The sequence below is a fragment of the Limanda limanda genome, chromosome 8 (genome assembly GCF_963576545.1).
Source record: "Limanda limanda chromosome 8, fLimLim1.1, whole genome shotgun sequence".
Classification (NCBI taxonomy): Eukaryota; Metazoa; Chordata; class Actinopteri; order Pleuronectiformes; family Pleuronectidae; genus Limanda; species Limanda limanda.
The window spans coordinates 18906725-18930235 of record NC_083643.1 but is presented as its reverse complement, the minus strand read 5'-3'; the positions used below and the strand labels follow the sequence as shown (position 1 = coordinate 18930235).

Genomic DNA, 23511 nt, shown 5'->3' with positions numbered 1-23511 from the left:
TCTCCCCGACCCTCTGACGTCGCTGGGTGGCCTGACCCGGCCTCTCTGCACCACAGAGGTTAATGCATGTCAACGCATGGTGCACTCTCTCACTTACTGTAAGTTCTGTGCAAACAAAAGAGGACATGTTCAGCATGTTCAGTCTGTTTCTGTGAAGTTTGAGGGATTTGTGATGCAACGTGGGCTTTTGTATGTGTGCTGAGGTGGATTAGCTCATTCCAAGCTGAATGAATGTGAGAGAAGGGGCCAGTTGGACTGTTCCCATGGCTGCTTGGGGTTTTTTTGGGGGGGGGGGGGGGGTGTTAGAGGGGAAGTGATGCAGGTTTTGCAAAGTAGAACCAGCAGAACTGGTTTTATGAAAAACAAAAAGAATCTTAAACATTATCTTTAACTTTAATCTTACAATTACAAGATTTTCTAGTCTGATAAGATGTCATCCTGAGCTGCAGCTTATTAGACCAACTGTTTCCAATTCATTACAAATTTTCTTCTGTCATCTGCCTCTGCAGGTTGTGCTGAATTGAGAGAAATGGCGTAGAGAGAATATATAACATATTTGTCATGAAGATTAGACAGGTAAAGGGTGAGCCCCGCCTCTGGTCCAATGTCAGCTGGGATTGGCTCCAGCTAACCTTGAGACCCTCAGAAGATAATGTGGTGTATACGTAATAGATAGATGGATGAATGGATTGTGCCATTAAGTCTACACATTTCAATATATGCTCAACATGTTACTTGTGAGTGCGATACTCATAGTCTCCTCTCAATTTCATTTGACTTTAACTGAAATATAATAATTTTTATTATGTTTTATGAGTCCTCACAGTTTGCTTTTCAATTTCACACAATCATGTCAAGGGGAACTGCTTTGCTTACTTGCAATTCACTTTGGAATAAAGGAAAGAGTTCATTAGAATTTTATTCATGTTTCATACTGTTTTGAAATCTACCAGAAACCCTGATTTTTTTCTCTTGGAATTATATATATTTTTTACTTATTTACAGTTTGCATGGCTCGCTCTTGAATCATGCTTTAGTTTTAGATTTCCTCAGACAAGAAATGACTGTGGTGAGAAAGAAACTTGTATATTTGCTCTAGAACTGCTTAAACCCATGAAACCTCCCTTATACAAATATTGGAACATGACTGCATTACATAGTTAGCCCTAAATGCTGCCCATACATCAGCAAATCGATGTACATGTATAATATTGTCTTAAATAATAAGTTAATAAAGACAAATAGATATAGTGATTTCTCAGTTCAGTTTCAGTGGATTCTGGTTTCTCCTGCATCTTTTATATCTCACTCCAAAAAAAACAACCCCTCTGTCCTAGAGAAGAGAGAGTGAAATAAACTGAAATCCCTGTGTGTCCATTGCACATGTTGAGAACTGTGCGATCAGTGTCTTATCTCTCGGCGACAGGCACGCTCGCTCAAAGAGTTAACCCCTCCTAGTGCAGCCAGAGAGGAGTGGGCGGGGCTTAGGTTCACACAGTTCGTCGATGAGGGCCGACCGTGTGTGTGTGTGCGTAAAGAGAGAGAGAGAGAGAGAGAAAGAGAGAGAGAGAGTGGGAGAGCCGGTCCGGTCTCGACATGGGCTCAGGCAGTGAGTGCTGAGCTGCCGCTGAGGTGGATGAAGAAGAAGAGGAGGAAGAAGAAGAAGTGATCGTGTGTCTCCGGGCTGAAGCTCCGACTCCGGATTATCATTATTATGCCCAGCGCCAGCGTGTCCGTGCGAAGTTTATGCGAAGTGGAGAAACACCTCAGCAGCCGGATGGTGAGTATCATGTGAGTGTGTTGTGCACCATTGTTGTGTGGCTACTGTACCAGCGAGAAACACACACACACACTCACACACACACACACTGTGGTCTGTGTGAGATCCACGTCATGTGAAAGCAGCAGCTGCATATCTCTCCTCTAACAAAGAGCCCCAGTCACCCTGCCGCTCATATCATATGTAACATGTGAACATGTGTTCGTCATAGAAACAGAATGTGTCCATCGCGGAGAAGCCTTCAGGGTGTCTGTCTCTGTAAACGTCATGGGGTTTTTCCATATCCACATGGGACGATCATAATCTGTCTGTATTGAAATTTAGTGTGAAACTCGCAATGATTGTATTTAAATGTGTTATTTTCCTTATCTGTGAAAGTCAGAAAATGGTGAAAAGTCTTGGGTAATGTCTTCCAATTCTCTTTCTGCCAATCTACATAAACCAGCGATGTTCACAGGATTCTCAGTAGATTTTGAGTTAATTTAGTGTTTTTGTTAATTTCTAGTTAATTGTCATAGTTAACTATCAGATGAGTTTTGAACTGCATTATTACTTCAACCAAGGACGTTATGTTTCCCCTCTGATATTATAAACACTTTCAATATGACCACTATAAAGTACAGAATTTAAATTAAATTTGTGGGAGTTTTTGTCAATCCACAAATCAAATAATCATTCTGTACTTTATGGTTGTCATATTGAGAGTGTTTATAATATCAGAGGGGAAACATAACCTCCTTGGTTGAAGTAATAATGCAGTTCAGTCCAGCATTTTAAACTAAATCCTAGAGCATTTAATCTGTACAAAATAAGATAATTAATGGTTTATTCCGACTCAAGCCTTAATGTGTGTTTTTTTTGCAAGATTGGTGTACAGGTGTTATTGGTTTGCGGTCAATCAGAAACTAAACGTGTGACCTTTTTTTAACCCTACTCCATATGACAGGTGGTGCTGGGTACGGTTTTGTGACACTGACATTTAGAATATATAGTAAAAAACTAATTTATGGTATCACAACTTTATTTATGTCGCTCTATTTACAACAGCACAGAGTCTAACAACACACACACAATATAATAATGTATACCAAATGTGCTCTGGGTGTAGTACTGTATATAAATCTAATCATCTGTAAACAATCATTCTAAACCCACAGCAAACAGTGGATGATGATCACATAGAAAAAATGTCCTGATTACTGTCAGACATGTTTTTATCTTGGTTTTATGGTTATTGTTTTACCTCAGCACGTAGAAACTTACTCAAATCACACATTTTTATATGTTTAGCCCAAATCACAAATTTTGACTGAAAGAACATCACCAGTCTTGACAACATACAGATGCATCTACGCTCAGATACAAAAAGTCCAACTATTTGCGACTGAATGTCTTCTCATGGTTTTGATGACGCAATCAAACAGATAAACCTGAGTAGGTGCTTTCGGTCACATTGACTCGGAGGAGAGGAATGAGATACTTGCGCAACCAGAAAGTCAGCCAAGTATCATGCAGCATGCTATTGCGTCTTTGTTTGTAATGTTAGAATATGCACGAGCCTTCAGGCTGGTTGAGCAGCCACCTTATTCTTCAGAGGTGGTGGTGACATGTTTATCATCAGCATCGTGCATGTCGTGCGAGCCCTCAGTTCCTCTGGGCTCTGTTTCTGAGCCCTTGGCCTGTGAGCAACACGAAGTCAAATGAATTAGAGTCAATAACTTTTCCTCTAAAGAAGAAGTGTAATACACAAATAGCTTGTGACAGGAAGTATTCAGACTCTACCTCTTTTTGCACATTTTAATGTGTCTAAGATGTAATGCTGAAAGGAAATCCCACCTTTTGCCCTCCAATCTACTCAATATCCCGTGAAGACAAGGTGAAAACATGCTCTTAGAAACTATTGAAGTTCTGCTATCTGAAGAGGGGCTGATTGGTTCTTGTTCGCCTCCCTGACCAAGGCTTGGGGCTCAGTTTGTTCAGACTGGCAACTTCAGGAAAAGTCTGGGTCGCTACAACCTTCATCCACTCTTTCATTAATCTTCTTTCAGACCTGCACTGAACTCTGGATAGTCTCCTGAAATCATTCAGAGGGGCTTTATATGAGAACACAAATATCTGAGTGGCCATCAGTTACTCCTTACATTCTCCAGAGGGTCCGATTTATGTGAGAATACAGATAAAGTGTAGAATTCACTGGGAGCAAGCGAGTGAGTGCGTTGATGGTTTTTCTAGCACATGTCGGATGCATAGCTGAAATAAACCCAGAGAATATATAAAAAAGAGGTGTCAGACATGTGGAAGGCAGAGACGAAGATGTCAATTTAGAAAGACAACGAGATTGGAGAGCTTTTGGTGATATGGGCCAATGGCGGAATGGAATTCATAGAACATGTCCTGCCTCCTGCATGCGGCTCAGTCCTGCTGTGTAGGACATACTCTGGAGAAAGTCCAGACCCAATGTGGACGTTTCCTGGAGATCATTTCTTAAACTGGCTTGAGATTGGACAATGGTTTTTTTGTTGCTTCTTGCCCAGTACCCAATTAGGTCAGACGGGCACCTCCAGACAAATTCTGAGTGGTTCTAATCTTTACCCGGTTCACATTTATTATTGTTCCCATTGTGCCTCAAACCTTTTAGCAATTTTTTTTCTCATGCTGTGGTCTATGCCTCAACATGATCTTATCTCTGTTGCGTACTTCGTGGCACAGTCAACTGTTGGAATTCAGATAACACAAGTCTTATCAATTCATTCCACTGAAGGTGGAATCCAGTCCAGTTTTTGATTTGATACATTTATGAAAATGTCTACAACACAGTTAAGTGTTCAAAAAGTGAAAGGGGCGGATGACTCTCCCGCTGTGTAACCATCAACACAATAGTATGAAGGGACATATCTGACGGTTGGGTGGTTTATTGCTGCTTTTCCCTCTTTTGTTGGCCGCAATTGACATTCCAGTTTTTTTTCTCAAAAAGCCATTGTGCAGAAGACATAATGGGTTAGAGGCCAAGATGATGCAACAATTCAGCTTGAGTGGCTCATTTCCAGCAAATGTCTTTAACCCTCAGTGGATGGGGGCCTGCCGAGCTGTGCTGGCCATTTCTCAGTGACACGTGTTGTCCTAACATGAACCCTCTGCTTCACCTGTGCTGGCTGCGGTACATTCATGCCACCAGACAAAGGCCAAACATATGAGTCATCATGTTTGGGTAACTGGCATCCTTTTTAACATGCTTTATGATGTGATTCATTGAATTGCAAACATTGTCCCCCTGCTCTATTCTTTTTATCAAGTGCCATTTTCGTGGCTAATGAGTTGCTTGACTCTTTACCAACCCTGCTTTGTCATCGCGGCCACTCACTCTCTCACTCTGAGTGCATTGATTATAGCTGCATATTTATCTTAATTGAATCCCAGTCAATATCCTTCCAGTTGATGGGGGCAAGCAGACGCTGAGAGTGTTAATGGGCTATTGATTTAGTCTGGGAGCAGCTTGTCTATGAGATAATAGTGAATATGCTTTTTAGCAATTCATTCTGCTGACCTCCTGGGAATTAGCCATTCAGACAACTTAAGACTTCAAACTCTGCTGCAATGTTTTTTTTCGCCCTCCCCCTCTTTTATTCAGATGAAGACCACATAGGCAGCTGTTGGATGCAGATGAGAGGAGGAGGAGGAGGAGATGTTGGGTCAGCTCTCCGATCAAAAGATGTGCTCCCTGTCGCTCTCTCTCTCCCCGTTTCTGTTTTTTTCCGGTTCCCCTGTGTGAGTCCTGAGTGGGAGAGTGTCTGTATCCATGAGGATCAGCTGGAAGGAATACCAATAAGCACTGCAGGCTTCTTCCCCTCTGTGGCTCTGTTCTCCACTGAAGGGACGGTTTTGTTCCATCTCGATGAGTGTGCCAGTTCTTTTTTTTTCTGTGTGTTTTACTTGGGGTGCAGAGAGGCACAAACAGAGAGAATGGAAATATAGAAAGTTCGGTAAAAGTGCCACTCTATGTACCAAACAACACACCACATTCTGATCGTTTAGATCTACTTATTCAGATCGCTGCAAACACTTGCGACATGTATGTGATTCACGGCATGACCTGAACTGATGGTTTCAGCAGATAACAGCTTGTGATCGTGACTGCTTGGAAACCGTACTTCCTCATAACGTGGTGCAGTGCCTTCCTGTTTGAATAAGATGACTTGTCTGTGGAGGGGGCAGCGAGCTTAGCGAGAAACAGGCTCAGATTCTGTGTGTTCTGCTAATCTGACTCACAATGTATTAGACTAATGCAGCTCAGTGTTGAGAATGTACCCACTGCACAACCACTGGAACCTAAATAAGTTCTGCTTTTCTGCCACACTCCAGTTCACGGCTTCAATTTTGGATGCTTCTCGTTTCTTGCCTCCTCCGGTGCTGCAGTGGGGGAGAGGGGGGTGCAGTGTCTGCTTTTGCATGAAAAACTGAATTGCTAACTAGACCATTGATCCAAGAGGGAGAACACTGCAGTGCAAGATAAGCAGCATCTGCAGTTTCTAGCGACTCACCATGACTTTTCTCCCCCTCTCGAAAAAGCAGCGAATATTTGTGCGAATTTCCGGAGCAGAACAACAAGCGGCTCTCCCTTGTCGGGTCAAGATTGAGGCTAATGCAGTTGGATCTTTATGTTATGCTGTCGAGTGAGGTCAGAGCATATTAAAATGGGTCACGCTGTTGCACAGACGCTGTGTGTGCTATGTAGGGCAGCCTGGTGAAGGGGGGAGCTTATGCAGGGGCTTAGGTGTGAGGGAGGCACCCCGGGGGCACAGAGGGCTCCTGTAGATCCTGTTGGTGGAGATGAGGATGATTGGGATGATTTGTGCCGCTGAGCTTAGTTTGGGACCATATCTCTTTGTAGTACTTCCATCCCCTTATCTCTTATCTGTTTCAGTTTCTGTAGCCCTCTTTGTTTTGTCTGTCGGTCGGATAACGTCTGAGTGAACCCATGTGAAAATACAGCCGGATAAGGACCAGCGAGTACACCACGAGCGAGGAGCGAGATGAGGTTTCTAACCTTTCTAACACCAAGTTGATGAGGTTAGAAACCTCATCAACTGGTGTTAGAACCTGAAAACAATACAAATGTCTCACGTCGACAGAAGGGTTCCTTAGAGGATGCTGACATCCAACTGGGAAATGAGATTTGATTGTTGTGAACCTGTCTATGCAGAGAACCCCCCACTGTGTGGTGCATGTGTGAAAGGCAAATTGTATACTTATAGTCAGTGAGCACAGGCAGGATCTAACTGTGTTGCTTAAAAACAACCTAGAAAGGTTAAATCACGTTAAATGGTACCACAGTCTCATCAAACTCTTACCTGGCTTCAATTTGTAACCTCAGTTTAGGACTGTACATCCAACTGTTGCACTCTGCTGCTGCTGCCATCTGCTGCGTTGTGGCCTTTCCCCTAGTTCCTGGGCTTACAAACCTTCAATCCTTGCTCTCTTTCACCCTTCTACCTCAACAAGCCCTGGAGAACTGCTTAAGTGATAGGGAGAAATGGACTGAAAAGTAGGGCAGCTTCTCTGTAGATTTGGAGAGACATTTTCATCAGCATGAGACTAATTCATTAAGCAGAGCCACTCATCCAGAGAGGCCCTCAGATTGCTCCAGCAGTTATGGGTACAACTCTTAAGTCGCGGCAGCAGCCGTGGTGGAAATTGGCTTATTAGTTTGAAATGGCACGATTTTCGCAGAGTATCTCATCAGGGAAAATGTCTGATGTCAAATTTAACTTTGGTCTCTAGTAAGTTTAAAACATCTGGGTTGTGTTATCAGCGTCATTTGAGCTGCTCTCATGAATCAGGAGTCGTCCTGCCAAGAGCCTTGTGTTTTAGAACACAAAGTGTACGCCTCTCATTCCAGCTGTGTGAGACAAATTTGGCTTGACGCTCACTTGATGCATTAGTGTGAAAATGGAAGTTTTGTTGATCCTCCTTCCAAACACTTCCACCCCTGTCGAGGCCTGGTTTTGTTTCAGGCCTTAACAGTGACTCATCACTAGTTGCCAGGCCACTGTTACATATGCTCATCCCCTATAAATGATATCACACAACATCTTGAAGCAATACACTTAGACCTCTATTTGCTCCCTAATGCTACAGAGCAGAACATGGAACATTTGGTAAAAGCTTAGAGGAACCAGCTTAGTTCCAGTGCTTAATAAAGAGCATGTTGCCTAAGCTTTCTGGTTGAACAGACAGTTCTTTGTGTTCCTCGTTTGAAAACTAAAAAGACTGGGTAACATGAGCAATCTACATACTGGCCTGGCCCATACTTCCTCTTTAAGAAGGAAGATATTCGTTGACTGTATCTTTTGGGAAAACAGGTTTGACAAAAGCTCAGCTTATGTGTGAAACTAATTGTTCTGTCAAGAGATATTTGCATGGTCTCCAGGAGGAGAGGGGATTGCGATTGGGTGCAAGGCTCCTCAGGCTACGTAAGGCCTGTGAATCCATATGCAAGTAGCTCGCTCATCAGACGCCTGGACAGAGCAGAGGTAGGACACGACAAAGTGAGCTTTTTTCTCTGCAGAGAATGAGTCCTGTGTTCTAGAAGGGCCGATGCCAGAGAGGGGGAGAGAATGGGACAAGGACAGAGGCTGAAATACTGCAGGAACGCTTGTTGAAATAAGCATGGCATTCTCCAGCCACACACTATTGATAAATAAGTATGATGTATGCACAGTATAATATCAAGCACATAGAGACCAATAAACAACCCATTTTACACAACAGTAAGAGTTGACAGCCTGGAAGTTGCCCTTTAGCTTAAAGCATCAGCAGTGCTTTGGACTGAATGATGAGAGCATGGCAACATTCTTGCAATGACAATGTGAACATGCTGACCTTTAGCTGGCACAATGAATACCATGTTTAATTTGAAATCAATTTAGTTATATTATTTTTTATTTAACCAGGAGTTAACAAAATATCTAATGCCAGGGAGTCCTGCTCAAGATGGGCAGCAATTAATACAAAGTTTCACATAAACAGGTAGAGAACACTTGGTTCGTTTGCAGTGTGAAAACCCTTTTTGGAATAGTTTAGACTTTTGCAACGGTTGCAGGAAGTTAAGACCATATTAAACAATAGAAGAAGAAAAAGAAGCAGAAGTCTTCCTGATCTCTTCAGAAACAGAGTTGCCTAGACTCTAGGATTGTTTGTAGTTTTCGCCTCCAGCGCTATAGTGTTGATGAATAAGTGTGATCCCTAAATGAGAATGTGAAACCTGAACTAACCGGATCAAATGCAAACAAATTGAACAAAGATGGGATCTTACTCCCGAGTCTCAGGCAGGAAAACTCCCTAATACACAGCAAACAGACTGAAGAACAGATAAGACACCGAAACATGCAGGAATCAATTCCAATAGAATAGTGCAAAGTAAAATAAATGCTAATTGGTTTCAAACCAACATGTGATTTTGCAGATATGTAGTCATGAAGCCCAGAGGGCAAACTGACATTTTGAACTGGATTTACAGGAAAAATGCTGTCACCAGGATCACAAGGATTCGTCTTGTGTCAAACACAAATGTCCCAGCATTTCATCCTGTTGTTATTGAGAGAGATAATGACAGAGCCAGTGTTGTTACAAACAAGTTGGCTGCAAAGCAGTTTCTGTTTTGCTCATTATGGTGAAACCACATTCTAGTAATAATCAGGGATGGAGAAGACGATATTGCAGCTGCTCTCTGTATTAACTACACAAACCAGTTGAACAGGTTGATTGTGTCTAGGGCAATTAAATGGGAAGGTTGCGTGTGTAATCGGATCAGGTGAATGTGTTTTTGTGTGGGTCTCAGCATCAGTGTATATGTGACTCAGTTTGCGAGTCCAGCCATACGTAATGTCCCTGATTAACCCCTGTCCACCTGACAGTCATGTGGAGGAGCGTCGGTGAGTCAATGAAGGGACTTATCTTGCAATATGCAACTATAATGTGCTGATGTGGAAATGCTAATCAGGATTGAGTCCTAAGTCGGCTGTGATCTGTTTATTTGCTTGAAACTAGCAGTGTTACATTTGTTAAGGATTAGCGCAGCTTTGTGCAGACCATAGTGCTTGTTGTACAACACTTTGTCTTAGGCTTACATCTCCTATCATCACTGTGCTGTTGTGCTGTGATCAACTTGCAGGGCTTCTTACGTCACTGTTGCAGAGAAGTGACACCTCAGCAAAAAAAGAAGTCCTGCTCGGAAACCTAATTAAGGCTTTTATTCGCTGTTTTTCCCAAGCTTCCTCTTTTTGGAGCGTCTCAAGTTTGCCTGCCAAAGTTAAAGTTGCTTACTGTGGTCGTATTTATTCAGTCTCTCTTCCTCAAAAAGTCTCCGCTCAACAGTGAACTATTTACAGTCCCAGTCAATAATGTTGGGCCTCCATCAGGGAAATGGTAATTTTGTGTAAAACTAGGGGACTTTGTCTGGAAAAAGGATTTCCTCAGGCGCGTGGCCTTGTGTGACATTATCACTGACCTACATATGGTCTGCACGCTCCGCTTCTTTCATACACATTAATAGCTGGTATCTGTGCACTATACTATAAACAAACAGGATTAAATTCTTGCTGCTAAAATGTAGCAGATGTGCCAACCTATAAGAGCATTACATACACACCAGATGGTCTCACAGCGGCAATATCCGGGCAGGGGAGTAGTGTGCAGAGGTACTGTATATGGATACATTCAAACATACGTGTAAACAGCCCTTTGAAGGAAAATGAGATTATTTGACAACCATATGTTCATTGTTACAGCAACGTTTCACTCACCAGACATTTTGCAGAGACACGTGGGAGCAGTGATACTGTTGGAGACACATCTACAGCTTAGTCCGCTAAGCAATTAAACAATTTAACCCAATTATCCAAACCGTTAATTTGGAACTGTCTGTTAAACTGTTTGTTGTAAACAAATTGGCCACATGTAACTGTAGATTGTAATGGACAGTCAATACTGCTCCCTTCATTTTACTTTTATATCGATAATGTGTATTAGTGTAACTGTGGTTCGTCTGTCCATATGACTCTTATGAATGCAATATATCAGGAATACCATGAGATACTTTCTTTAAATTTAAATCCATGGTTTAGTTGGACTCAAGGATGAACTCATTTAGATTTTTAGAAAGTTTGATTTCACAAAATACACGTCTATCTATTTATATATATCTCTTTAGCCTGGCTTTTGATTAAGTATGTTTGTAGACATCATTTTATCACTTATATTTCTTCTATTCATTATGTGTGCAGAAATGCAATGCATGCACATACACTACTATTCACCATACTTCTTATCATCATTATGTGTGCAGTGACGCAATGGATTGCACATATATTATTATTCTTTGTTCTTCTGCCTCATATTTCGTCCCGATACTCCTCCTGCAGTTTTTGTCTCACATGCACAAAAAAATCTGACTTGTTTGTTAAAAAGCATTTTTATCATTATTATAGCTTGGTTTTCCATAACTAAGAATTTAAACATTTATTAAGATAAAATGCATTTTATTCAATCTTTTTTTAAGTCTTCACTACATCATATGAATCTTGACAGACATGGATATAAACTGAAACTGGGTAGATGAGGCTTCCCAACATGAGGCAGTAACCCAGGTGATGCATGGAATAGGAATTTCTGGCCCTATATTTACTTTCCTGGATGACTAATCTCATCTTTTGCTGATTAGTCACATTTCTGTGTTGTAAGATCATCCCTAAATGCATCGTTCTGAATATCTTTGTTTCTCCCTCCTGCAGGATCGGAGCACTGAGGGCAGTTTACTGAACCTCCCTGTATCGATGCGGCGGGGTTCTTCAGAGAACAATCTGGATCTGGATCTCAGTGATTCCAGTCCTGGTCCTGCTATCGGTTTCGAGATCCAGCGCAGTCGTTCCTGCTTGGACAACCTCCAGCAAAAGATACTGAAAGTCACAGAGCAGCTGAAGATTGAGCAAACGGCGAGAGACGAGAATGTAGCCGAGTATCTGAAGCTGGTGAACAGTGCGGAGAAGCAGCAGTTGGGGCGCATCAAGCAGGTGTTTGAGAAGAAGAACCAGAAATCGGCTCAACACATCGCTCAGATGCAAAAGAAGCTGGAGCAGTATCATCGAAAGATGAAGGACAGTGAAATCCATCACAGCCCAACGCCTCATCCGTCCGCTTTCAAGCACAGCACCATCCCCAGGGACTCGCCCAGAGAGCTGCTGAGGGACATGACGGGCAGTGGCCGACACCCGACCATGGACAAGATCAAGACCATCGGACCAGGCGTTTCTCTCTCGCCACCTTTCTTCTTCAGCAAACCTAGAGAGTTCGCCAACCTCATCAGGAACAAGTTTGGCAGCGCTGACAACATCGCCCACCTCAAGACCAGTCTCGATGCTTCCTCTCCGTTACCCACTGACAGTGCAGCAAAGGGGCTGAGCAGCAGCACCTCTATGGTCAGCAAGCCCAAGTACCCCAGTGATGACGAGTGCTCCTCGGAGTGCGCTTCTATTTCAGCAGACAGTAACGGACACCCTGCGGCAGGAGGGGTGTCAGCGGGGCAGGCCCACGGTCAGGAGCAGCCAGCAGGTGGCGACAGTCATGGCAGACTGGCCCTGAGCCTGGAGGAGGTGAGGGAGGTTAAAGAAGCTCAGAGCCAGTTCGAGGATGACATGGAGGAGCTGAAGGGTCAGTTCAAGAGAGAGTATGGCATCCTCAGCCAAACGCTGCAGGAAGAGAGATACAGGTATGTATAATAAATTTATCATGCGTTTTTTGATAAGTTTGATGTAAACATGTGAAAATACACTTAAAGGTCTGATTTGAATAATAATACTTCTGCATTGATCTCCAGGTATGAACATTTGGAAGACCAACTGAACGACCTGACGGAGCTTCACCAAAATGAAATGGCGAATTTGAAGCAGGAACTGGCCAGCATTGAGGAGCGGGTGGCCTACCAGGCACACGAGAGGGCCAGGGACATACAGGTTAGTGTGTGGATTGCCAACCAGAGATGGATTCGAACAAAAATTTGGAAGGATGGTTGGGTTGGAACATGTAGGCAGGGCTTTCTACTTGATTTTTAACACTGTATGTGCCTGTAATTGGGCAAAACATCAGATTCAGGATGGGCTTGATCCGTTTTCTCTCAGGCTAATTTCTCAACCCAAGCACATCCGGTCTCATAAGCTAAGCACTGGTTCTATGTAAAAATGTGCAAACCCTTCTGGGAATCCAACCCCAGAAATATTGATACGATAAAAACGTAGGAGCTGGAAACAATTAAGACGACTTTAAGCTTTAGCAACCAGCTACCTTTTAGGTAGCCTTGTGGTTAAAGCTTTATTGCATAGTGTGGGTGTGGATCACAGGCAGCTCTGAAGACTTTGCAATCTAATCGATTTTTTATGCCCCTCAAGTAATCAGAGAAAACATCGGGCTCAGGTTTGGACACAAAGAACAGATTCAGGCTCGATAAGTTTTCTCTCAGTCACGGACATGCTTGGACAGAAAATTGCCACGTGTTGTTTTTTTGGTTGTTATATAAAAATGTGACACGTTGGGGGATCATTAGGTCATGTTCAGCACATCGGTGAAGCTTGTTCAGGAATTAATGAGATCATTACCACAGTGAGGGGAAAGTTTTCCCCTTCATCAGAGAACACTCTACGAAGCAAATCGTCTCATTTGTCGCTTGGCATTCATGACCACAAGCTTCCCTCTCCATCCTCGTGTTTTTTCTTCTGATACATAATTAAGCGTTTGGGGGAATTTGGGTAATTGAGGATTAAAAGGTCAGTAAAATACCCGTCAGCCACTTTGGAAATGTTCAGGACCGTGAAGTCTCTTTCTCTCTCTCGTGTTTATTTCAGGAAGCCCTGGAGTCGTGTCAGACGCGAGTGTCCAAGCTGGAGCTCCAGCAGCAGCATCAGCAGCAGACGGTCCAGCTGGAGAGCCACGACGCCCGGGTCCTGCTGGGGAAGAGCATCAACATCATGCTGGCCATCATCACCGTCATCCTGGTGTGCGTCTCCACCGTCGCTAAGTTTGCCGCCCCACTGATGAGGAGCCGATACCACGTGGTCGCCACCTTCCTGGGGATTTGCTTCTTGACCATGTTCTGGAAGAATTTGGACCGTTTACAGTACGCTATGGACAGGTTGCTGGTGCTCGGCTGACCATACTGAAATCAACAATAACACCACACTGTCAGTTGTTAGGATAGTCTAAGAGGATTGGTTGTACAATCGTCAGAGGACACGACCGCCATTCATCCACAGAAGTCACTGTTTTTTTTTTTAAGTGAAATTTTGGTGATTTTCTTGTCTTAACTTGAATGTTTGTAGCTAATATTTCCATCTAATTGTGACAATAATATTTATAACAGTATATTTTGTTAGCTCCTCACTGATTGATGAAAAACTAATAATCACTGGACACAAAAGGCCAAAAGGCAAGGGTGAAGAGAAATGGTTTTCGCCATAATGCAGCAACATGGGACTCGCTCTTTACCACATTTTAAAAGAATAGAATCCATAGATCAGGCCAAATTGAAGAAAATGGTTATTCTTTTCATTTTGCCTCAGCTTAACTCAATATCACTGAAACTCTTGGAGTCATGCACATGGTGAAGAAGAAGGCTACGTCGAAATGTGCTAATTTGCCCTCAACTACGCTAGCATCTGTATGGCTACAATCAGCTGCTGTTTAGCTTGGCTTAACATAAACCCGAAACATATTGGTACATGAGATCGGGACGCTGGGAGAACTTGTTACTTTTAGACAGAGCCAGGCTCTCTGGGCCTGTTTCTCGTCTTTTTGCCAAGTAAAGCTAACAGGCTTCTGGTATTACCTCCATACTTAACTAGATTTTCTAATCAGACTTTCACCCGAAGAGGTGAACGAGTATATATATTTAAACTTTCAATGAGGAACCTACTGAGGGCTATGTCACAAATAAGTGCATGTAAAGCAAAAGCAAGTCAAAGTTCACTGAAGTTGAACTCCACATGAAGCCACGTTGCGGAAGGAATGTTTTTACCCCCCCCCCCCTCCCCCCCTTCGCTCAAACAAATCGGAAGTGAACGGGACATGAAGGTTCGCGCTGATACATTCCCGCATGGCACAGAGGAAATTAGCATCTGGTTTTCTACGTGTTTATTTTCTTCATCCCTTGCAGGGGTGAGGAACATTTTTCCTATCAAGGGCTATTAAATGTGGTCAGTGCTGCAAGACGACTGTGTCAGATGGTAGTGGTGATGATGCTCCTCCGTCCAGGGTCTTAAGCAGGACCAAGTCCTTGCGAGAGTGAGTTTAAAAACAGTTGGGCGGTGAGAGTGTGTTGTACTTTACCTGAAGCTCCTTGTTGCTTCAACGATTTCATGTAGTTGTCAGGCGCACCAGATGGTTCCACATTAAACGGTGTAGCAAATATGCTCGGCTCAGTTTTCACATGCAAAAACATCAGCATGTTCAGTGGAGGTCATATCAGGCTTTTGATTTTGTGGGGTAGGAAAATGCACATTCACACACAATGCACAGTTTTACTTTTACAATTTTAGCGGCAAGAAGGCTATATGTGTGCGTTTCTTTCTCCCTGACTGACCCGACAGGCAGCTGTAGGGGTCGCCACTGAAGGAAACGTTAGCTTTTATTGCAGAAAAATCGAAATCAAATAAATCAGTTGCTGTCATGATAAATTCTTTATATGTATGAATTGTCCCACAGGCCAACGATTCCCCGCCCCTGTCTTATGATTGCCTTGTTTGACTTTTGCAGGTCAGTCGTCTCTTAAAGTTTCTCAGTGTACTGGTCATCGTGTTCAAAGTGCAATATATTTGATTTAAAGAATGATTCTTTTTAGGAGTGTGTGTGTTTATCGAAATGTTTTACAGTGACAGGCTGTTAGTGTTGTCTGGAATGGGGAGAGGGGGCTGTCATTAATGTTTGCATGAGAGATCATAACCACTGAAGAAGCCACTGCTGGTGTGTGATAAGACCAGCTGTCTCCTCTCTCTGGGGTCAAACATGACTCTCACTGCGCTGGTAGCATGGTGATATCAACACACGGCAGAATCACCAGTGCAGTGACGCATGCATGTGCACCCAAACAACACTCGGCTCTCTGTATTTACATGTCTTATGGGTGTTTTACCCACTCTCCATGTCTTTTACTAATAATGTGATTAAGAGGCAATGGATTATACTGTGATACAAGACATTTTCTCCGAGGAAAAATGCAATTCTCTTTTTTTTAAAGACGCAACAAACAGCCTTCAGTGCTCTGGTGATGACTGGGGAGCACATTACAGTTCCTAAGTGTTGAATTATGAGCCTATTTAATGGACTGACTAATATTGTTTGTTTGTCTTATGAACAATGCCTGTAAGGATCTAACATGAAGTCACAGACCACTTTTTTTTAATGTTTGTCTGCCACTTTAACATTGTTTGTGTCGATATTTGTTCTTGTCAGCGACTGCATCATATTATGTTGTTTCTGTTTTAACGCAGTTGAGGAAGTTTGACCTGCAGAACTACAGATCAGGTTTACATTCTCTTCTCATCTCTGGTGCACCATGTGATCAATCAGTCGTATCTTCATGCATCATGTGCCTTCGTCTGACAATTTCTGTTAAATTAAACAACCCTTTTTAAACAATGTGTTTCTTATGCTGTTGAATTGATTTTGTCATTGAGGTTGCATGTGATGGGGGGGTGTTAGGACATCGAAGATTGAGAAATTGTCATGTGCCCTGATGCCAAAAATGGAAAGGATATAGACTGAAGTTTGTTAAATCACTTAAATGTCCTGAAAGTAGCTTATTTATGGCAGCAGAAGATATTCAGACACACTTCATGAATAAAACTGCAGATTTCTTTGTCATTATCTTGTTTATTTTACATTATCTTGGGATATTTGCACCAGAAGAACACAACCGAGACAGACTTATTCCGCAAGTAGTTTATAATAAGTTTCACTTGATTAGAATAAATAGCACAAATATTTGCCTTTTCACACTGGTGATTTATTTCTCTCACCACCACTAGGGGGAGCAGGTTCTCCACTTTTGACATGGCATGAATAATAACGTTAAAAGGCTGCATGATGACAAACTGATCGATACCTAAAACATGACCTGAAATCAATGCAACCACTTCACACAAACCTTTTTATCTCTCACTTGTCTGTTAATCAAACCACAACATCACAGACAACTGATCTGTGGTGCAAATGTCCCCAAAGTAGAAGCGGAGCGCCCCCTGCTGTTTCAACAGATGGTCACTAACACTACAGCTTTTGCTCTATATTGCTTTGCATTTCTCGAGCGCCTGGCCCTCACTGCAGTATTTTTCTGTATATTTTCATAGACATCAAATCTGGGTCACACTGTATTCAATCCTGTGGGAAGGGATTCTCTCTGCAGACGGATTCTTTTCTGTATCCAAGACTAATGTGCTTCTCATGCAGGTGGATTTTGATCCTCAGGAAAAACTGGTGAACCGAGACATGGATTATTTTTCTACTTCAATGGATCAGCGCAGGTCCAATAATATCAAAGAGCCACAACGTTAAATAATGAAAGATAGCTACCGTGCGTGTAAAACATCAAGTTCAAATGACGCAATGTATAATATGTCGTGCATCATCTCAGTGCCAGGGAGCAGCAGATACAGGGATGCACCTACACGGCAAGGTTAAACTTCACCGCACTGCAATATGGGTCACCTGGCATCCTGATGTGCATGGTTTTTAGAGTAAGTCTGTCTGCATGCTAACCAGAGGCACAGCCACCACGGTGAGATGCAGCATCAGGGAGGGGTGATAGACGGATAGCTTAGCTGGGGATCTCTGGCACTCACACTGTGTTCCCGTACTTTATGAGAGCTTAAGTTCAAGAGTGGAATCATTGTGAGTGTGTGTGTGTGTGTGTGTGTGTGTGTGTGTGTGTGTGTGTGCGTGTGTGTAGGCGGACTGGCACTGTGTTTTAATGCATTTGTAGAGCAACTGAGGCCTCTGGGGGAAGAAGAAAAATCCGATTGCTGTGACGCAGAGATCATGCACACACACACACACACACACACACGCACGCACGCACACGCACGCACACACACACACACGCACGCACGCACGCACGCACACACACACAGACACACACACACACACACGCACACACGCACACACGCACACACACAACCACACATGCAAAAGCTTAAAAACCGCGGATTATGAGCTATATTTGTAGGTGTGAATGGAGAGCAATATTTTCTCTCCCATCTCTCCCTCCTCTGTATTGTGTGATGTAAAGAAGTGAGCGCTTGGCTTTGATGTGAAGCTCAGATCCTGTGTGCCTTCCTCTCTCTCTCCCTTGTGGCTCCTCCAGCTCGTTGGTCTATTCACTGGGCTCCATAATGAGCTGCTAATTATCCCAGGACCTCATCAAGTCTCTTTGGGGCCACGCAGCTAAGCCTCCTCCTCACACAGGTTGGCATGGTGACCGCAGGGGATGGGACCTGCATGGAGGAGGCAACCAAAAAGAACTGCGCCGGTTTATCTCCCTGCTCCAATTTTTACTGAGGGACGTGAGAAGGACACGTTTTTTTTTTTCTCACTCCCAGGAAGACAAAAGAGAGAGTGGGAAGGGTGTAGATAAAATTAGCTGTAAGCATTGCTGAATTTATATTTGTGATTAATTGTGCGAGTGTTTATAAATATTTTTGCGAGTGAGTGTGGGTTTGTGTGGGTCTGTCCCTCTGAGTGCATGGACTCGCATTATGGGAACGTTCTGACCTCTCTGGCAACTTGGACTCCTCTGGCAGCACGGGTCCCTTCCCATTTCCTGTTTATGATGTCATGGAAACAGGCCATGTTCCCTCCCTGTGCTTTTGCACTATAACATAAAAATGCAGCCTGCATGTAGCTGCAAGCCACCGCCTCATCCTCCATCAGGCGCCAGGTCTGCAGCTCTGTGATGCTGCAGAGTCTGTGACCAGAATTAGACCATCTTCGAATGATGAATACATAGAAATAGCCTTTAGAAAATTCCAGATTCATCGAGGCATTTATCATTAAGGCCGTTCCAATAAATCACCTCTTAAAATGCCCTAATTCAAAGGCACCTCCAATTTCCTTGGGTTGCTAGGCAACCGTCGAGCGCCACAGCGATGCTCGGAGGTAAAGGCTTGCAGCCCAGTGGTGTAAAGTGGACTGTGGGGTGAATCACTGACTTTTATATCTCTGAGGCACCATTACATGTCCAGCTGACAGTGACAATGATACACTGTCACTGCAGAGTAATTACACAGCATGTTGCTCCCCCTGGTTTATCCCCAAGCAATTAATGTGAGTTCTAATGGGGGCTTGTGGATCTGACCAGTGTGAATGGATGAGCTTTTCATCGTTGTAATAAACTGACTTGATTTATTTTGCTCGGATGTTGAATTTGGTTGTTCTAGAAACATCCGTGCTGATATATATATTTTTATTATTGTGTATGTATAATCTGTGTTGTGTGTTTGTATACATTTTGTGATGATTCATCTCATCTGTTGTTGTTAAGTTATGACTTTCCTATATACACTTTTTATGTAATGGAGTTATTACAGCTGAGGTTCAGGAACAAGACCACACCTCACCTCATTTCCTCACTGATCCACTCTCCTCTGTCTTGTTAACTCAATGACCCGTGTACGCCTACATAGGCGTAACTAACCTTTCACCCCTGTTTGTCTCGGTTCTAATGAGCACCCCCCCTTCCCAAGCCCCCTCTCTGCTTTTCTCTCCCCTCTCAGCAGGTGGTATGGAAGACCCACTCCTGGATGGTTGGTCCAAACCTTGGCCATGTAGGTCCCTGCCATGGAGACATCACGTTCTTCCCATGTTCATGAACACAGGGGAGATAATAAAACCAGAAGCTCATTGAGATGTGCCCCCACCCCCAGTTTCCACCATGTCAAACAAATGGAGGATAATAGACAAAAAGCATAGACAAAATATGTTCTGGAACCGCTTGATCAGAAAGCCACAGTTTTCCTAAAATATTCAATGTAATGAGAGTTAATGGCAGAGGATATAGAACCCTATGCCCTATGAGGCAAATTATGATTTGACAATATGTGCTATACAAATAAAACTGATTGATTGATAATACTATGTATATATATATTGTGATTACAGCTTCTTTCTACTTCCCTATTAGGCTTTTCCTATGTGCAAGCCATGGCAGTCTGGTGAGAAGAAATCAAATGTTAAAATACATTTTTCAGTCAAACCATCGTTTCACTCAAGATTTCAGGAATGCTGTAAATGTACAACCACAGAGACACACTGCAAACTCTGACAGAAACTGTTTGTCCATTGTGTGTTTGTGTGCGTCTGAGTATGTCCACTGACGTTCCATGTTAAATGGATGCCAACATTCTTGAGGCTCATACTAAAGCTGTGGGCTCCGTAAGTATGACTTGTGGGATAAGGACAAAACAAAGGCTGCAGTATGAGAGCAGAGCCGAGCGATTCCCTTCTGCTGACCTCACACTCTGCGTTACTGCTCTCTGTTACAGAACAAACAGCTCATCTGTCTCCAGCCCTCTCCTGCTGCATAAACACACAGACTTGTCGTGCCTTCCTCCTCTTCATGGGGTTAATTTTTAGGATTTAGTCACAGTATATGGACGAGGATTACCACACCGAAAACTTGATTATATCTTTAGCAATGCTGCCAAAACGCTGCCAAGCCGTAGTGACAGTGGTGGACTGAAGCCAGATATTGTCAGCTCATTATGAACACCTTGTCAGCCAACTGTCTGCACAGCTCTCCCTCTTCTATGTGTGTGTCTCTCTGTGTGTGTGTGTGTGTGTGTAGACTGTGGGGTGTCTTCAAGTCGAGAAAGATGCCTCCATGCTCACTCTGCTCATCTGGGGATTACAGCTGCTGAGAACCCCACAGGAGGAGGAGGAGGAGGAAACAAGCTCATAAACACAGGCATCAATCTTTTCAACGTGCTGACTTTCATCCGTTGTAATGTGTTGTCTGTGCTTGAGAAATCTCATGCTGTTAATCCCAGGTAGAAACAAGCACATGCTGAGCCTCAGACTTCCTTCTATTTCCGTTACTCTGACTTCTGCTTTTCTTTTCTTAACCATTTCCTCTTTTAAATGCCGGCAGGTTCCCCATGAGGACATGCTTGACTAAATTGTTTGTGTCTCTTCGTTTATGTGTGTGCGTGTGTGTGTGTGTGTGTGTGTCTGCAAAGCACTTCCTGCTCTCTGACACTGCTGTGATAGGAATATCCTCCTGTAAGGTTAAGCCTGGCACTCCTTTCCTCTCTCTGTGTTTTAGACCCACCTCACATTTTTGACCTCTTGTGCACTTACACACAAAGTTGCCTGACGTGACAGCGGCTGGAGAGAGAGAGAGAGAATGAGGTGAGGAACAGACCGAGTGAGAGAGATAAGGATATCAAGTGTGTGTATGTGTGTGTGTGTGTGTGTGTGGGTGAAGAGTGTGTGATAGCACAAGAGCCTCTGTTCGTTCGTAGTAAACAGAGACAGAATGAGAGTTGGAGAGGCGAGGGGGAGGAAATGAACAATGGAGGGGAAATGATCAGTAATCTACGTTATTATCTGTCAGCCTCCACTGCAACACTGCCTGGTTCTTATTATAGGTGAAGCTCTTTTGGCCTGAGGGCTGAGGCTGCATGTGCACAAATGTATGTGTGTGTGTGTTTTTTTGTGTGTGTTCGGTGTGTTTGTGGGTTTGTTTGTTGAGGAAAGCTCAGATGAATCTTGCACACAGCAAATATTTGCAAATGTTTTGATCCTGCGTGATCTTCTCAGCTTCTTTTGAAAATCGGTTTGTTGTTATACCTCGGTGCACTCACCCTGATATGTTCACATGCTCCACCTGCACAAGACAGCTGTGTTATAAAATGTCATATTTCCACATATGAGTAGGTTTTTGAGAACAACCTCAAACAGCCAAGTTCTGAATCTTATTATAATAGAGTTGATATTATCTATTATTATCTATCTATTTTGGTTAAAGTATTAATTCTGCATCATACAGACACAAATTGACTTGTTCAGGGAAGGGGGAGGGGGTGAGGAAGTTGAAAGGAAGGCTTCAAAAATAGTAAACAGAGTCTCAGCCAAGCAGGGAGAGATAGTGTGTGCGTGTGTGTTTGAGAGAGAGAGGGTGGGAGAGAGAGAGGTGGAAACGGAGCTCTACGCCTGGAAAACAGCATCTCTCCCTCCACTCTGCTCCTCCCCTCTTCTTCCATCTCGGCATCTCTCTCTCCCACGCTCCAGAGCTCAACCTTCAGCTCCCCGGACCTTCCCTCATAATTCTCCCGAGGTACGGCCGCCTGTGTGTGTGTGTGTTTGTGTGTGTGCGTGTGTGTGTGTGTGTGCACTGGAGTCTCTGCACATGCACTGTGCTCAGTACTCTCTCTCTCCCTTCCTCTCTTCCTCTCTCGCTCTGCCTGCAGCTGAGGTGGGCGTGCAGAGCCTCTGACCCTCTCTCACTCGCCCACTCTCTTTCTCGGTCTCTCTCTCCCTCTCCTCAACGCAGCTACAAGGGGATCATGGATGGACTGCGTTTACCTCCACTCATCGAGGAGGCTGTGGACTCTACAGGTCTGTTCACGCTGGTGGTGTGTCAGTGTGTGTGTGTATGTGTGTGTGTTGTATCTGCAATGCTGTGCACTTGGATGCTGCTATTTTTAGCCCTGCACTATACAGATGAGATACGATCAGCCTCCAAAAGGTAGAAAAAGAGGGGATGTATGTGTGCGATGAGGAAGAGGAGTGTTTCCTCCTCAGGTGGGGGATGAAGTGAGGGGGAGAGGGGTGTGCTGGTCAGGTGGTGGGAGATCATTGTGGAAGCTGTCTCATTTAGGAGCTGACAGACTGACTGGCTGCATGAGAGGATAAAAGCATCTGTGGACATTTGACGGGAGCTGCAGCCTGGCAGGTAATGGATGTCTGGCAGCATGAGGAGATAATGTGGTCCAGACTATTGTTGTTTGTGTTTGTGTGATATTCTGAGGCTCATTAGAGGATTGATGCAACGTGGAGCCGTGCAGCCTTCTGTGTTATTTCGGCTCAGCTATTGAATCTTTCATGCCCAGATTATTTTCAGCTCACAATTGAGTTCTCTCTCACTTTGCATGATCGTGCTGAGCTGCAGTCGAGTCGAGCTGGTAACTTCATACCACCGAACAGCACATCTTCGTATTCTATGCCTCATAAAGGATCAGTGCTCATCTGTGTGTGTGTTCGGAAGAAGAACGTGTGGAATGTTTTGTTTTGTGTCTCAACGAGCTGAAGTGTGTGTTTTTTTTGTATGTTGTTTATGCAGACATGAGCAACTCAGTGTGGGACACTGGAGGAGGATGTTTATGGTGTGGAGCGGCTCACAGTGAACCGCAGGTCAGCGGCCCTTTGACCAGCAGCCAGTATTTCCAGAATGTGGCTTCCTTTTCCTGTGTCGTACCGTCCTAAATATGAACTTTCAATGACTTATCGTTATCAGATTATTTCCTAAAGCCTTAACCCTCTGTAAAATTAGCTCTGTAAACCACTTAAATCTAAGTGTTCACAGAATAATTTTGTATTACGGAAAAGCCTGTGTTTTGACCTTCATAACAGGGATGCTGTTTCTCATGAGACTTTCTTCCTCTCCAACAGGCTCGTTCCTCTTATCTTTCACTCTG

The 23511-nt window shown here is 43.6% G+C and overlaps 2 protein-coding genes across 3 annotated transcripts in view; both read left to right on the top strand.

Moving 5' to 3' along the window:
• The first annotated feature begins 1582 nt into the window (after positions 1-1582).
• LOC133009375 (transmembrane and coiled-coil domain protein 3-like) lies at positions 1583-14832 on the top strand. Its single transcript, XM_061076863.1, has 4 exons — positions 1583-1780; positions 11569-12542; positions 12651-12786; positions 13672-14832. Exons 1-4 carry the CDS (start codon positions 1715-1717, stop codon positions 13975-13977), a joined length of 1482 nt encoding a protein of 493 aa, XP_060932846.1. The 5' UTR covers positions 1583-1714; the 3' UTR covers positions 13978-14832.
• Positions 14833-22070: 7238 nt separating this feature from the next.
• Positions 22071-23511, top strand: part of LOC133009376 (coiled-coil domain-containing protein 136-like) — a 26473-nt gene continuing 25032 nt past the window's right edge. The window contains exons 1-2 of one of the 2 annotated variants that reach the window (XM_061076864.1): positions 22071-22151; positions 22368-22432. In XM_061076864.1, coding sequence (XP_060932847.1) covers positions 22381-22432 — 52 coding nt within the window. In that variant the 5' untranslated portion in view covers positions 22071-22151; positions 22368-22380. The remainder of the gene's footprint in view (positions 22152-22367; positions 22433-23511) is intronic. The other variant, XM_061076865.1, reaches the window with a different exon arrangement.